Genomic DNA, 16,732 nt, shown 5'->3' on the forward strand with positions numbered 1-16,732 from the left:
AATGAAAAGGGTTATTTCTGTTTTTGCTTTTAAAATTCCACCTTAAAGTCTGTGATTGAATGAAAGAATCAGGTTCAGGGAATACTTTATTACCAGGCATTTCTTTAGTCATTATTTGATATTACCACCACTACCCCACTGGTACTACTGCTCCTGCTGCTGTTGCTGCTCTTACTAGTACTACCACTACTACTGCTACTACTACTACTACTACTGCTGCTGCTGCTGCTGCTGCTGCTGCTGCTGCTGCTACCACTATTGCTGCTACCAATACAAATAATTGTACTATTGTCTAGACCAATAATTTCATGACAGTAGGGAGCATTTAGTATGGAAATTCACTACACTAATGTAGCTTGCCACCTGTTGTACCTTGCTGTCCTAGTTGCCTAGTGTACTAAACAAGTATGTGTTAGAGGTAGAACTTAAATCCAGGTCTTCCTGAGAGTGAGGCCAGCATTCTGTGTACCATTCTGCACTGCCTCACTTATTGTATATAAAGTCATTGTAATTATACATAGAAAACTTCCAACATTTTGAAATCAATAAATATGATATTTTTTAATGTAGCATTGGTATAAAGTGCAAGTTCTATATGCTCCTCCTTAAAAATTTGGTAATTTCTTTTATTCAGATACACATTATAATTCAACAGAACAGAATAAGATAGAACTGGATATATTATAACATAATATATTATAATAATGTTCTAGATGTATATATACATTAATATTGCATATAAATTTGTAATGCATTTCTACTTATATATTTATATAAAGTCATAGCACATTTTTGGATTTAAATATTACATTTATACACTACTAGTATTATTTTGTAAAAAATTATCTAGCTTAGGTAAGGTAATAGTGATTAATGCCTTGCAGTTAAGGGATTACCCTCATTGGGATTATACAGTCTTGTCAAGGTTTAAACCCTTTATTTCAAGAAAGACAGCCTGACATAGTGTAAATAGAGTTGAGCTTAGAAAAAGAAAGATATAATTTGAATTATAGTTGATTAAATCTGATTAGATCTGGTAAGATTTGAAACAGATCTTATTAGAAATTAGAATAAGAAGGATCTAGCTTTGCCACTAATTGTTTCCCTTGTCAGAAAAATTGATTGAACTTTGCAAGCCTGATCTCTCATTTCCAAAGTGAAGATAATTACATCTGTCCCATCTTTTGTAGAAAAGTGTGAGGATGAAAATGAATGATGAACAAAACCATGCTTTATACAGGCATATAACTTCCTTCAAAATTTTAATTGTTTTTATTAGCAGAGAAATAACCTTAGAGTGCCAGAAACTTTCTGTCGCATCTTTCTTAGGATGCTTTAATAGAGAATGGTTAACTTTTCACTCCTAATTTTTGTTCAAGAAGGTTCTAAAACAGTTTCTTTCAATCTATCAGCTACCAGAATACTAGAGTGGGCCCTTCTACACTTCTAAATCTACAACACTTCCTTTTAACTAATTTCTTTGGTTTCCTTTGGTGGGGAAAATAGCAAGAGATGGATCAAGAGACAGGGATCACAAAGGAAGGATGAGGAATGAGAGATGAGAAGTGAGAAAAAATATCAATTATTACCGGGCCGACCCTCTCCCCCTCCTATTTGCATTGCTTCATCAGAGAGGGTGACACCAAAGCAACCTACTCCTTTGTGTGAAAAACTCATTGTCTTGGAAAGTCATTTGACTTGTTAATTTCAAATATTTGCTCAAGTATCTAATCTCACTTCTCAATTAACTGCTAATATTTTGGGACTTTGGGGACAGGAATTATGAAGACAGAGGGTGATGTGCGAATGTGTGTGTGGGGGGGTGTTTTAAGGTAGAACAGGAAGGGAACTAGAATTTACTAGTCAGTGAGGAAGGACTTGTCATTGATATACTCTTAGAAACATTCAGGACTGGAAAGTTGTCATTTTCAAATGGGAACATAGTCTGTACTAATCTTTTCATTAACTAAAACCCCATCAACATGTTTTGATTTTGTGGTCTTAATGGTACAGAGGTACTACCATAGCTGATGTGTTTGCCTATAAGAGAAGGTATTTAAATCAAGTCACCAATTCAAGGTAAAAAAGTATTTTTTAAGGTATTGCAATATGCCTGACACTATATGTAGGGCTCACAATACAAAGACAAGTAGAAACAAACAAAGCCCCTGTTATTAAGGATCTTACATCCTAACTGGAGAAGAAAAACTCTAGGCATGCCTTATTGAGGAAAAAGCAAAACAAAACAGGGAAACCATCATGTTAATACTAAATTTCATTCAGCAAAGACATTTAGAATGCACTGAATTAAAATTTGGTAAACTGAGTATAGATCTAGAATCTATGCCCAGTTCTGTCATAAGTGAGCTGCAACAATTTAAGTCAGGAATCTTACATAATGGAGCTTAGAGATTATTTATAAGTTCTGATATCATATCCAATCATAGATTGGATCCAATAGATCCAATCTTCTCTTTTTACAGGGATGGGGATATTTTAATTGTTTTAATTTCTACTCAGCCTAACCTTCTGTGAGATGTTGGCTACATTCCTCCCCTGTTTAATACCCTCTTTTTCAAATGAAAGTAGTAAATTAATGATCTCTCAAGTTATTTTCCAGATCTGAAATTATGTAGCTCTATGAATCTTTCTACCTCCTTTCACTTGGAGAGGTTGTGTGGTATAATGGTAAAACTCTGAATTTAAAGCTAAGAAGACTTGAATTTAAGTCTTATCTTGGACACAAACAGGGACTATGATGATAAGAAAATCAATGTTTTAGGCAGTTTTCAAAGACTAAAAGTAGGGGGGAAGGCAGCAGACTCTGTAAGTAGAGGCAGTTTCTTTACCCACCAATTTCCCACGTTAATAAGGAAAATGCCCTAACTATCAGCAGTTTTGCCACAGACAGTATATGACTCAGGGCCAGTGGTATGGTTGAGAGCATAATCTTACACTATGTTTGTGATCTACTGTATCATTTCACATGTCTTGTTCCATATGAAACCTAATCTGAAGAAGGAAGTGGCTATACAGGTTTATGGACAAGTGATAAGTACATTTTGGTAACAATTTTAGAACGTTCATTTGATGAATAGGAAAATCCTCTCTCAATTTTGTGGTCATAATCCTAAAATTGGTGGATTCAAGCCTTCAAGTAGTCAATCATCATTCAGTGTTGGAAAGGGAGGATTTCCTAGACTTAGAAGAGTGAGTAGACTCTGGTCAGTTATTATGTGAGTTCACTGAAGGATTAGAAAGAACTCCACTAAAATCTCTATAAAAGCTGGCAGATTTTTCACAGGATACTACCCCTTATCCTGATGGGTTTTGTCCAATCACAATTACCTATATAGCTAATAAATACTTTCCAAGATCAAATTTGCCTCCTCGGTGTAATTTTAAGCCTATTCCCGTTACTCTTTGGTTGATACGAAAAATGGTGCCTTTTTTGAACTAATCATTTGTTAGAAGATAGTTTGTATTGAAGATGTAACTATGTGATGTCAAGAATGTTAATTGAAATGTGAACATTTCATGGATAATGGGGCCCTGTATTCAGGAAAGACAATAGTTTCATTTTATGTCTAATCAATACCATGTTTGATATTGAGTATATCACCAAGAAAAAGTAGGAAAAGGGGAAAACTAATCAACCTGAGTCAAAATGGCACAAGAATATTTTGGGGGGGTAAAACTGAGTTATCTAGATCAAATTTGCAATTACTTCACAGTAAATGATTTTACACTATATTTGAAAAATTCCTTTTTGTTATGCAGATTGATAAGAGATATTGCCAGTCACTCCAAGAGACCACTGTGATGAAGAGTGATGAATGCTTTTGAAGCAGCTGTCCAAGTATGATTAGATTAGAAGAAACTGAAAAGAAAGTTGGTCCCACATAGACAGGCATAAAAGAACAATACCTATGAAAAGTAAGTAAATTTTAAGTTGAAATGGCATTTTATCTGTATGTTGAACTGAGAAGGGAAAGAGAACTATATTAATGAAGGAACTGAGTGTTTGAATGAAAGTGAAGATCATAATTGAATACAGTGAGTAAAGGACTTACCGAAGTCATATAACTAACATAATATAATATGATATGATATGATATTTTATGATATATGATGTGATATGATGTAAAGTAATATAACCTGACATAACAAAACATAACATAATATAACATAATATAATATAATGTAATATGATATAATATGATATAATTATTATTTGCCAAATTTTAATTCAGACATTTCTTTATTTTCTTTAGTAAACAAAATTATCTATTGTGGGTTGGATATTGTGGGTGAACACTCACAAAAGTAAGCTTCACAACCGACTCATATGGCATCAGATAATTATTCCACAGTGACTGAGTTCATCTTACAAAGTTTCTCTGAAAATCCTCAGGTTCAGATTCTTATCTTCAGCCTCTTCTTAGGACTTTTTGTGGTTGCATTTACAGGTAACTCACTCATTATCACTGTAATTAGTCTAAATCCAGGCCTCCATACTCCCATGTACTTTTTCCTTATGAATTTGGCCTTGCTGGATGTTCTCTCCACTCTAACTGTGGTACCTAAGCTACTTCAGAACCTAATAACCAGGAACACCATTTCCTATGGTGGGTGCTTAGCTCAGATATATTTCCTAACTTGGTGCTTGGGGGCAGAGCTCTTGCTTTTTACCGTCATGGCCTTCGATCGGTATGCAGCCATCTGCCAGCCCCTCCACTATACCACCATCATGAACAAGACAGTTTGCTTTCTAATGGCATTTACAGTGTGGGCTATCAGTGGGGTCAACATAACAATACAAATCATCATGACTCTTCATTTATCATTCTGTGGTCCCAATACCATTGATCATTACTTTTGTGAGATTCCTCTATTATTGCCTCTCTCCTGCTCCTCAACTGATGTCAACAAAGTAATGGAAATTGTGGCAGACATGTTCTTTGCTATTTTCAATTTCCTGCTCATCCTGGTGTCCTATGGTTTCATCATCTCCAGCATCTTGAAGATCCGTACCAAGGAAGGGAAAAAGAGAGCATTTTCCACTTGTTCCTCCCACCTTATTGTTGTTTCCCTGTATTATTGCACTATAATTTATATATACATTCTTCCTGGTTTAGGCCAGTCTCTGAAGAAAGGCAAAGTAGCCTCAGTGATTTATGCCATAGTGACCCCAGCCTTAAACCCTTTGATCTACTCCCTGAGAAACAAGGATGTGAAAATAGCACTCAATAAATTATGTCCGTTTCTTAGAAAATAATTGACCATTTGACAAACTGATACAGCTAGAAAATGGGATTGAGAATATCTTTGAAACAAAATTTTGTATGTATCACACCCTAGGCAAATTTACATATCATTTCTCCTAGTAGGCAATGTTCCTGAGCTCAGGATGTGTTCTTAGGTCAACCAGGAAACTACCTGGTTACATTTTTTCCTGAAGACGTTAATGAAGGAAAAGTTCCAATGTTTCAATGAATGACTCAGAAACCTTCAAAGTGCCACATCATGTCAGATCCATTGTTTAAACAGAACAGAACTTAGTGACAAGAAATATTCTAAGAGATAATTCATTTGATCATGTGATTGCCTGTATTCTGTTGTCAAATAATTAGGTGAGACTCTAGAATTTTTATCATGAACTGATAGACTTCAGGTACAATTGAAAAGACTTCAGTGAGGTTTCTTACAGCACAAGAAGACTTCCTTTTATTTAACTAGGAAGCAAAGAAAAGCCTTACTCATCCAAAAGAAAAGACTTCCACTAAGGCTGATATTACTAGAGAATTTTGGTGACTGTGGAAATGGAAAAAGAATAGAGAAGTAAATGCTACTATTATGAACGATAGGTCCTCAACTTTCCATTTCTGAGTAAAGGAGATGTATAACTCAACTCCTGAGACCTCAGCAACAAAAATGATCAATCAAATGAGAAAAAAAAAAGACTTTTATTGTGATAGGAATGATCAAAGAACCAATCCAGAATAGAAAAATATTCAAAATAACCTCCCCATATACAGAAGCTCAAAGAAAAATGTATGCCTATGAGAAAAATTAGAGTTTGTCAAAATAATGACCCTTTTTAAAAATTCTATAAATAATGAGATCTATGGAGGGGAAAGAAATAAGCATTTCTATATTGGCTACTATGGGCCAGGCACTATGCTAAGCACTTTGATACTCTCAACAACCTGAAATATACACCCTATGATTACCCACATGTTGTAGTTGAGGAAACAGAGAGAAAACAGAAGTTGAGGGATGTGCTGAGGGTCAGCATATATGTATGTATGAGGTCATAGATGCAGTAATTGTTTGAGGCCAGATTTGAACTCCAGGCTTTCTTATTCAAAACCGCAGTACTATACCTTCTACCCAACCAGCTGTCCTCAGGAAAAAGCGGAGCAAATTGGAAACAAAACCTTGTAGTTTAACAGTAGTTAAACAGTAGTTAACAGTAGTGGTATAAAATCCTACTCTAGTCAAAATTCACTAAAAATCAGAATTTTGCAAATTAACGCTTCTAGGAATCAATATGAAATCAAGAAAAACTGTAAGATATTTGATAACAGATTTGATAGACTTAGAAGATAGATCAAGGTGAGATACCTGAAAACATATTGGGTAAAGTTTGCCAAAAATTTGCCAGTGCATCATAAATTCCCTTTTGAGATTTATAGATATTTAACAAAGAAAACTAATAGGGGTAAGCTCTCCATTGTGGGGTTGGGGGTGGAGGTGTTTGCAACATTTGTTTTAACTCACAGTTACAGTGTGAGTATTGGGATTCTTAAGAATGTTGCCCTTATTTTATAAATCTTACCTGTGTTTCTTGAGCCAGGTAACAATAGGATGACCTGACCTTCATAACAAAAAACAAAAAAAGAGGAACTTGCATATCATATTTTGGGAAATGAGCTTTTACAATTGGCAAATATATGAAAATGATAAGTAGGAAAATTGGAAATAAAAATAATACACTGGTGATCTCCTAAAATAAACCCCAAATTTAAAATTCCTAGATATATTATTGCCAGTATCCAGAGCATCCAGAGAAAAGAAAAAAAAATTGCAACCAACCAGAAAGAATTAAAATATTGAAGAACCACAACCAAGATTGAATTAAATTAGTAGCTATTCCTTCAAAGAAATGGAAAACATGTAATGAAGTATTCTATGAGGCAAAATACAAAGGTCTATAACGAAAAATGTTTTGTCCATTAAAACTGGGTATACATCTTATGACCAAAAATGTCCTTTGAATGAAATAGATTGTCAATTATTCTTGAAAACAACAGAACTGAAAAGAAACTTTGAAATATACACAAAGAACTTTTATATTCTAATGGAGATGAAAGAGAATGTTAAAAAATTTCTTTTGGAACCTTATGATCACAGGGGTCATATCAGAAGTCAACTAGGAAAAGACTGACAAATAGTTTTGTTTTGACGATGTAATAAAAAAGAGAAAAAAGGTGGTTAGAGAATACATACCAAGGGGAGATGGGAGAAAAATGGGATTTTTGTCAAGGCAATCAACCTTTACAAGTAGACATAAGTTAATCTAAACTGCTCAAAAGAGAGCAGGACACACACAGAGTTTAGTATATGAATATATTCAACTGAACAAATTAAAAAAAAAGAAGAGGTAAATTAGAAACAAAATCAAGAAGACATATTCTAGAGGTTATTACTTTTTAAATAAAACAAACCTTAAGCTTGGAGAGAGGATTGTAAGGTAAAGGCTAAAAGGAGAAAAGAGAAATAACTTTAAAGAAACAGGAATAAAAGAGTATAGAAAAGGAAAAGTACAAGAGAATAAAAAAGAGAGGAGTAAACCATTATAGCTATGAGCACACTCACAATAAATTCACCTATAAAAGAAGTTAGAAGAATTAATTAGAAAGCAAATGTTTTTAAAAGTACTTTTCCCAATAAATATAAGTGAAACAGAGAGACTTATGTACATTTGAGATAAAGACTTAGAGTAACATCCATTGTTCCTCAGATGAACAGAGAAAACTGGGGGTGTCAAATATAAATCAGTAAAGGCATCAGAGAAATAGACTTTATTAAAACAGTTAAAGAGTAACTGCATTTTGCTGAAAGGAATAATGAACTTGTTTCAATATTTAGTACCTATTCATCCAATGACATTTTTTTCTAAATTCTTATTTTCTTTTTTTTTTATTATGAAAGTTGTCAAATCTTGCCTATTTTCTAAAATATTTGTTTATTTATTTTTAGTTTTCAACATTCATTTCCACAAAATTTTCAGTTCCAGATTTTCTCCCTATCTCTCCCCTCCCCCCACCCCAAAACACTGTGCATTCTGATTATGGTTTCCCCCAACCTGCTCTCCCTTCTAACACCCCTTCCTTCTCTTTTCGCCATCTTCTCTCTTGTCTTATAGGGCAAGATAAATTACTGTACTCCATTACTGTATTTCTAATTTCCCAGTTGTATGCAAAAATAATTCTCAACATTTGTTCCTAAAACTACGAATTTCAACCACTCTTTCTTCCTCCCTCCCCACCCATCCCCACTGAGAAGGCAAGCAATTCAATACAGACTATATATGTGTAGTTTTTCAAACAACTTCCGTAATAGCCATGCTGTGTAAGACTAACAATATTTCCCTCCATCCTATCCTGCCCCCTTTTTATTCTACTCTCTTTTGATCTTGTCCCTCCCCCAAAGTGCTTACTTCTAATTGTTTCCTCCTCCCATTTGCACTCCCTTCCATCATCTACCCCATCCTGCTTATCCCCTGCTCCCCTGTGTTCCTGTAGTGTAAGACAGATTTTCATACCAAATTGAGTGAGCATGTTATTCCTTTCTTATGCCAAATGTGATGAGAGTAAACTTCACTTTTTCCCTTTCACCTTTCCCTTTTTCAACTCCATTCAAAAAGCTTTTTCTTGTCTCTTCTATGAGAAATAATTTGCCCCATTCCATTTTTCTCTTTCTGCTCCCAATATCCTACTCTCTTACCCTTAGTTATATTTTTACATATGTTCCTTTCCTAATCAACTCACTCTGTGCTCTCCCTCTGCCCCGTCCCTGTCTCTCTCTCTGTATATGTGTGTGTGTGTGTGTGTGTGTGTGTGTGTGTATGTTTGTATAATCACTCCCATTCCCCAAATAATAAGGAAAGTTTCAAGAATTACAAATATTATCTTTCCATGTAGGAATGTAAATGGTTCAACTTTAGTACATCCCTTATGATTTATCTTTCCTGTTTACCTTTTCATACGTCCCCTGATTCTTGTGTTTCAAAGTCAAATTTTCTTTTCAGCTCTGATCTTTTCATCAAGAATATTGAAAGTCCTCTATTTCATTAAATGACCATTTTCCCCCTGAAGTATTATACTCAGTTTTGCTGGGTAGATGATTCTTGGTGTTAATCCTAATTCCTTTGCCTTCTGGAATATCGTATTCCAAGCCTTTTGTTTACTTAATATAGAAGTTGCTACATCTTGTGCATCCAATTTGTATTTTTACAATACTTGATTTTTTTTTATTTCTAGCTGCTTGCAATATTTTCTCCTTGACCTGGGAACTCTGGAATTTCATAAAATATTTCTAGGAGTTTCTCTTTTGGGATCTCTTTCAGGAGGAGATCGGTGGATTCTTTCAATATTTATTTTGCCCTCTGGTTCTAGAATATCAGGGCAGATTTCCTTGATAATTTCATGAATGATATCTAGGCTCTTTTTGAGATCATGACTTTCAGGTAGGCCCATAATTTTTAAATTGTCTCTCCTAGATCTATTTGCCAGGTCAGTTGTTTTTCCAATGAGATATTTCACATTATCTTCCATTTTTTCATTCTTTTGGCTTCATTTTTTAATTTCTTGGTTTCTCATAAAGTCATTAGCCTCCATCTGTTCCATTCTAATTTTTAAAGAGCTATTTTCTTCAGTGAGCTTTTGAACCTCCTTTTCCATTTGACTAATTCTGCTTTTTAAAGCATTCTTCTCTTCATCGGCTTTTTGGACCTCTTTTGCCAATTGAGTTATCCTATTTTTAAAATTGTTATTTTCATCAGCAATCTTTTGGGACTCCTTTAGCAGGCTTTTGACTAGCTCTTCATGATTTTCTTGCATTGCTCTCATTTCCCTTCCCAATTTTTCCTCCACCTCTCTTACTTGATTTCCAAAATCTTTTTTGAGGTTTCTCACATCCTGAGACCACTGCATATTTATTTTGGAAGCCTCTGATGGTAAGCATTGTTCTCCCTCATCTGAAAGGATGGAAGAAAATACGTGTTCACCAAGAAAGTAACCTTCTATATATTTTTTCCATTTCTTTGGCATTTTCCCAAGCAGTTTCTTGACTTTTCAGTCCTTTGTCAAGAGTAGGGTATTCCCTGGGGACCTGTAAGTTCTCAGTTCCTCCCAGATGGCTCAATCAAAGGAGAGTAGTGCACCCTTGTCCTGGTCTGTGCTTTGGTCTGGGAGCTACCAAAGCTTTTCCGTCTGGGGTCTGCAAGTAGAATTCCCTTTCCAGAGCCTCCACGAGCTCTACCATGGCAGCCAGCAGTCTTCCTCACCCCCAGACCACCACTCAGGACTGAGACCCAGATCTGAAACTTAATTTTCCCAAGGGCTTTAGGCTAAGGGATATATAAATGGATGCTGCTGCTACTGCTGCAGCAGTCACCTGGGGCTGGGGTTAAGTGAGATCCCTGCTCTCTTCTGACCCAGGAAGAAAAGCTTTTTCACTGACCTTTGAAGTGTCTTTGGAGTTTGTGGGTACAGGGATCTGAGAATCACTGCTACTGCTAAGGATTCCAATTCCAAGGCCTGTTCTAGTTCTGTCCCTTTTGCATCACACAGCCAAGGTTGGGCTGCATTCCATTCTCTGTGCAATAGACTTTTCATGCCAACTTTCTAGGGTACATTGGGCTGAAAATCTCTTTCACTCTGTCTTTTTGTGGCTTCTGCTGCTTTAGAATTTGTTTAAAGTAATTTTTAACAGGTATTTTATGGGCTGTGTTGGAAGAGCTAGAGTATGTGAATCTTTCTACTCTTCCATCTTGACTCCACACTCCTTTCTTCTAAATCCTTAAAGAAAAATCTACATGCTTTACAGAAAAGTAAAAAAATAAAAGGATTTTAATAGGGGATTCTTAATTTATCCTTATCAATACCAGATAAATATAAAGAGAAATAAATAAGTAGTTTAAAAAGCAGTTTAGTATTGTTTAAAACAAAGAGAAAAAGCATAGTGGAACAGATTATGTACATAACGCAGAGAAGCAAATGTATCTAATTCCCTGTTCATCATTCATTCATAACTCTATGACCCTAGGGACCATACTGTCCATGGGGTTGTCTTGGCAAATATACTAGAATTGTTTACCATTTCCTTCTCCAGTGGATAAAGACAAACTGAGGTAACGTGTCTTGCCCAGGGCCAGGCAGCTCTTAAGTTTCTGAGATAATATCTTCTTGACTCCAGGCTCAGTGCTCTATCAGCTGAGCCATCAAGCTTCCTCCTATAAATCAACAAATAGAAAGACCTTAATTGCTGAGAAAAAGACTCATTATTGAAGATCAAAAACAACAACATTGATGGGAAAATTGGACAGCAATATGAAACAAATTAGATTTACATGAACACATCACATTGTATTCTAAGATAAACTCCAAATGGGTAGGTGATATACATATAAAGGGTCACACTATAAATAAATTATCTTTCATATCTATGGATTAAAGGAGGTTCATGGCCAAAAAATGAAGATTTTTACAGAAGATAACATGAATATTTTTGATTATACAAAATTTAAAATGTAATATACAACTAAATCTCATAAAACTAAAATTGAGAGATAAACAATTAACACTAAAAATCTTTGCAACAAGTTTATCTTATTAAAGCAATTTGTTTAGAAAACTCAAATTTCCAAATAACTGAAGAGTTGATTAAAATTTATAGAAAAAATAGCCAATCCTCAACTGATGAAAGAGATAGATCTCAAAGGAGAAACTCAGGATGGCTATGGTAATATGAAAAGTATTCCAAATCACTATTAAATAGAAAAAAATTAAATCAGAGAAATTTTTGAAATTTCATCTCACTCATCATACTGACAAAGACAAAAAAGAAAATGATCCAGAGTGTATGGGGTTGTGGGAAAATTGGCAGATTGACGAGACTAACAGCGTCCCTTTTAGTGGGTAAATCTATTTTAGAAAGCAGTTTAGAATTATCAAAATTTACTAAAATCAAGTGTCCTTTGAACATTAAATATTAATTATATACATGTGGATATGTACACACGTACATATGTGCACTGTTTCATAGAAAATGTATGTATATTGCCGTTGAAGGAATTTGTTTTGTTTACTATACATATTTGTTCAAAGGATTGTGTTTTTTTTTATTCAGTGAGGCTATGGAGAGGGAAAGAAAATGGATCTTCAATTTATTTTTAAATAGAGAAGTAGAAATGTTACAGATGCTAAATGCTGAATGAATTTTAATATAAAGCCACTGTACTGTTAGTTTTATTTCATAATAGGAAATGTCTCATGAAGTAGAAGTAACTGATAATATATATATATATATATATATATATATATATATATATATATATATATACATACATATATAATAATAAAATAAGCCTAAAAATAAAAATTGTGTTTTAATATATTTGAAAGATAAAAAAAGAATATCAAGTACTTTTTTTAAAAAAGGGTATTCTTGTATATGTCAATCTTTCATAAATAGATACAGACATTTCCGTGCTGTTTTGTTTTGATTTTTTATGCCAGTGCATTGTCTTGGGTGGGGAGAATGAAATTATTATTACATGGTCTGATTGAAAACCTTGAGGCAGACATCTGGAGGATGCCTGGTACATTTCTGGTACATTCTAATTGCAAGGAAGATTTTCTTCATAGCAAACTGAAATATATCTCTAGATAGCTTCTCTCTTATCACTTCGTTTTCTGGTTTCAAAGGAGTAAAAAAATCTAATCCTTCTTATTTTTGACAGTCCTTCAAAATTCAAAGATTGCTGTGAATAACTGTACCTGCAGCAATCATTCCAGGTGTGAAAAGATCATAGGTGAATGCAATGACAAGCCGAGACATTTTCTACAGTTGCTCAATAATTATTTTTCATTGAGTCCTTAACAGCATAGTAGTCCAATATGCTTAACTTCTGAGCGTCCACTTCACACCCACTTTGCCTCCAAATCCGTCCAGCCAGTGCTTGGGGTCTGAGATTCAAATGCTGCTTCCCAGCCTCAGGGCTTTGGTGGGGCGGGGCTGCTATTCAGTGTGAGATCAAGTTCAGGTGCTCAGGTGGGGGCAGAGCCACCTCACAGGGCTCAGTTCCCTCAGGGGGTTTATGCAGAGACCTTCAACAATGGATCTGGGCTCCTGCATGCTTGGGGAGCCCCCGTCTGCTCCCACCTCCGCTGCTGCCTCCCTAGGGGGCCCGAGCCACGTGGGCACCCCACTCCCCTGTCGGCCACCCAAAAAGACTCTCTCACTGACCCTTGTCACCTGTGGGTGGAGGGACCCTCTTGGCCACTGGAGATTCCATCCCTGAAGCCTGCTCGGATTGGCTCCTCTCGGCGCTGCGCGGCCAAGGCAGGGCTGGGCTCGGCTCTGGGTCCGCAGTGCAAAGGACCTTTTGTGAGAGGTTTTCAGGGCTCTCTGGAACAGAAATCTCATCTGCTCTATTGTTCTGTGGCTTCTGCTGCTCCAGAATTTGTTGGGAGTTCTTTTTTACAGATATTTTATGAGCTGTGGGTTTGGAACTAGTATGTGTGTCTTTCTACTCCTCCATCTTGGCTCCGCCCATCCAATATGCTTAGAGTAGAATCTAGAAATAATAGAACTGAAAGAGACTTTAGATTCTGATTAGTACAACTTCATCAAGGTAGATGAATACATGGAAATACAGAGAGAAAATTCCATAGCCAAGTGTTGTGGCTTTTTTGACAGAGAAGGAATTACTCCTTGCTCATATCCCCTAAAGACTGAAACAGTATATAAGTGATGACCTTCCCCATTATTTTCTCTCTTTTTTGGACAATTTATTAATTTTTAGTTTTCAACGCTCACTTCCATAAGTTCTAAATTTCCTCCTCCTCCTTCCTCTCCCCTCTCCTTAAGATGAAAAGCAATCTGATATAAGTTCTACATGGACAATCCTATTAAATATATTTTCACATTAGTCATGCTATATTAAAAAATTAGAATGAACAGGAGGAACCATGAGAAAGAAACAAAAAAAGAAAATCTGCTTCCCTCTGTATTCAGACACCACAGTTATTTCTCTGGATATGGATGGCATTTCCCAATATGGGTTTTTTGAATTGTTTTAAGTCCTTGTATTGCTGAGAAGGACTAAAACTATCAAAATCAGTCATTGCACACTATGGCGTTTACTGTGTACAGTGCTCTTCTGGTTCTCTTCACTCAGCCTTAGTTCATATGAATCTTTCTAGGTTTTTTCTGAAGTCTGCTTATTCATCATTTCTTATAGCATAATAGTATTCCATTATATTCATATACCACAACTTGCTCAGTCATTCCCGAATTGATGGGCATCCCCTTAATTTCCAGTTCTTGAACATCATAAGAAATAGTTGCTAAAAATATTTTTGTACATTTGGGTCCTTTTCCCATTTTTATGATCTCTTTGGGATGGAGACCTAGAAGTAGCATTACTGGGTGAGAGTATGCACATTTTTATAGTCCTTTCAGGACCCCTCCAAATTGTTCTCCAGAATGGTTGGATCATTTCACAATTCCACCAACATTGAATTAATGTTTCAATTTTTCCACATCGACTCCAACCTTCATCATTTTCCTGTTTCGTCAGATTAGCCAAACTGATAGGTATGATGTGATACCTCAGAGTTGTTTTGGTTTGCATCTTTCTAACCAATAGTGATACTGCACATTTTTTCATATGATGATAGATGTCTTTAATTTCTTCCTCTGAAAACTACCTGTTCATATACTTTGACCATTGATCAATTGGGAAATGACTTATATTCTTATAAATTTGACTCAGCTCTCTATGTATTTTAGAATGAGGCCTTTTATTTCATCAGTGCTATGCCCATTGAACTACTAAGGGATTTCTTTACTAAGATAGAAAAGATAATAATAATAATTAAAAATTATGAGAACTTTCATATAGCAGGAATAAAATGTGTGGTGTTTTAAAGCATTTTCACATTTTTAAAGGAGACAGCTTGTGACAGTGGAAATTTTTCCGTATATGGAAATAAAAACCCCAGAAAACATTCCAAGCTTTGCAAGGCAATTACTATCGAGATTAATGCATCCTACTGAAAGTTTCTGTGCCTCCGTTTTTCCACTGATAAAATGGGGGCAAGTACTTTCATTGAAAAGTTGCTTGCCTTGGGGGCAGAGCCAAGATGGTGGAGAAGGACACACCTCTAGAAGGTCTCCCCTAAAAGCCCATAAAACACTTATAAAATGGCTCTAAACAAATTCTAGAGCAGCAGACTCCAAGAAACAACAGAGTGAAACAGATTTCCACCCCGAGGCAGCCTGGATGGCCAACAGGAATGGTCTATTGCTCCAGGCATGGAGCAGAGTGCAGCACAGCCTTGGCTGTGCCATGGCAAGGAAAGGACTCTAGAGGCTTTCAAGGCACCATTGGCAGTACCTGCAGGTCCCAGATTCCTCAACTCAAAACACCAAAAACATATTCTAAGGTCAGTGAGAAAGCTCTCTCACTTGTGTGAGAAGGGAACACTGCTGTCTAGTCCCAGCCACAGGCAGCAGCATCTTCCATTGTTGGAATCCTGGTCTAAAGACCCTGGAGGAATTGAGTAACTGATCTGAATCTCAGCCCTGAGTGAGGGCCCTGGGGAGAGGAGGAGTGATGGCTGGTGTGGTGGAGTTAGTGGAGACTCTGGAGAGGAAACACTGCTCACAGACCAGAGTGCAGGCCAGAAGAGGAGTGAACTCCTCTCCCTTGATTGTACCACTTTGGAGGAACTGAGAACTTCCAGGTCCACACAGAGTCAAGTCACTGGCTGGGAAAATGCCCCAAATAAGGGGAAAAAATAAGACTATAGAATTCTACCTTTTGGGTGAGCAGATATTTCTTTCCATCTTTTCAGATGAGGAGGAACAATGCATACCATCAGACAAAGACCTAAAAAGCAAGGCTTCTGAATCCAAAACGTAAATAATAGATATTCAATTGTCTCAGGCCATGGAAAAGTTCAGAAAGAATTTTGAAAATCAAGTATGACAGATGGAGAAAAAACTGAGAAGAGAAATGAGAGCAATGCAAGAAAATCATGAAAAGCAAGTCAACAGCTTGCTAAAGGAGACTCAAAATAATGCTGAAGAAATTAACGCCTCTAAAAACAGGTTAATTCAAATGGCAAAAGAAGCCCAAAAAGCCAATGAGGTGAAGAAATTTTTAAAGAGCAGAATTAGCCAAATGGAAAAGGAGGTTCAAAAGCTCACTGAAGAAAATAGTTCTTAAAAATCAGAATGGAGCAGATGGAAGCTAATGACTTTATGAGAAACCAATAAATTACAAAACAAAGTCAAAAGAATGAAGAAATGGAAGACAATGTGAAATATTTCATTGGAAAAACAACTGACCTGGAAAACAGATCCAGGAGAGATAGTTTAAAAGATGTGGGACTACCTGAAAGCCTTGATGAAAAAAAGAGCCTAGATATCATCT

The 16,732-nt window shown here is 35.9% G+C and overlaps 1 protein-coding gene and 1 long non-coding RNA gene across 2 annotated transcripts in view; both read left to right on the plus strand.

The window, feature by feature from the left end:
* Positions 1-16,732, plus strand: part of LOC140517312 (uncharacterized) — a 66,564-nt gene that overhangs the window by 34,135 nt on the left and 15,697 nt on the right. Inside the window, exon 2 of the long non-coding RNA XR_011971541.1 lies at positions 3,781-3,936. This is a non-coding gene — a long non-coding RNA (uncharacterized lncRNA). The remainder of the gene's footprint in view (positions 1-3,780; positions 3,937-16,732) is intronic.
* LOC140517311 (olfactory receptor 13A1-like) lies at positions 4,316-8,216 on the plus strand. The gene has a single exon (XM_072628450.1). It carries the CDS (start codon positions 4,349-4,351, stop codon positions 5,276-5,278), a length of 930 nt encoding a protein of 309 aa, XP_072484551.1. The 5' UTR covers positions 4,316-4,348; the 3' UTR covers positions 5,279-8,216.

This window comes from Notamacropus eugenii, chromosome 1, assembly GCF_028372415.1.
Source record: "Notamacropus eugenii isolate mMacEug1 chromosome 1, mMacEug1.pri_v2, whole genome shotgun sequence".
Classification (NCBI taxonomy): domain Eukaryota; kingdom Metazoa; phylum Chordata; class Mammalia; order Diprotodontia; family Macropodidae; genus Notamacropus; species Notamacropus eugenii.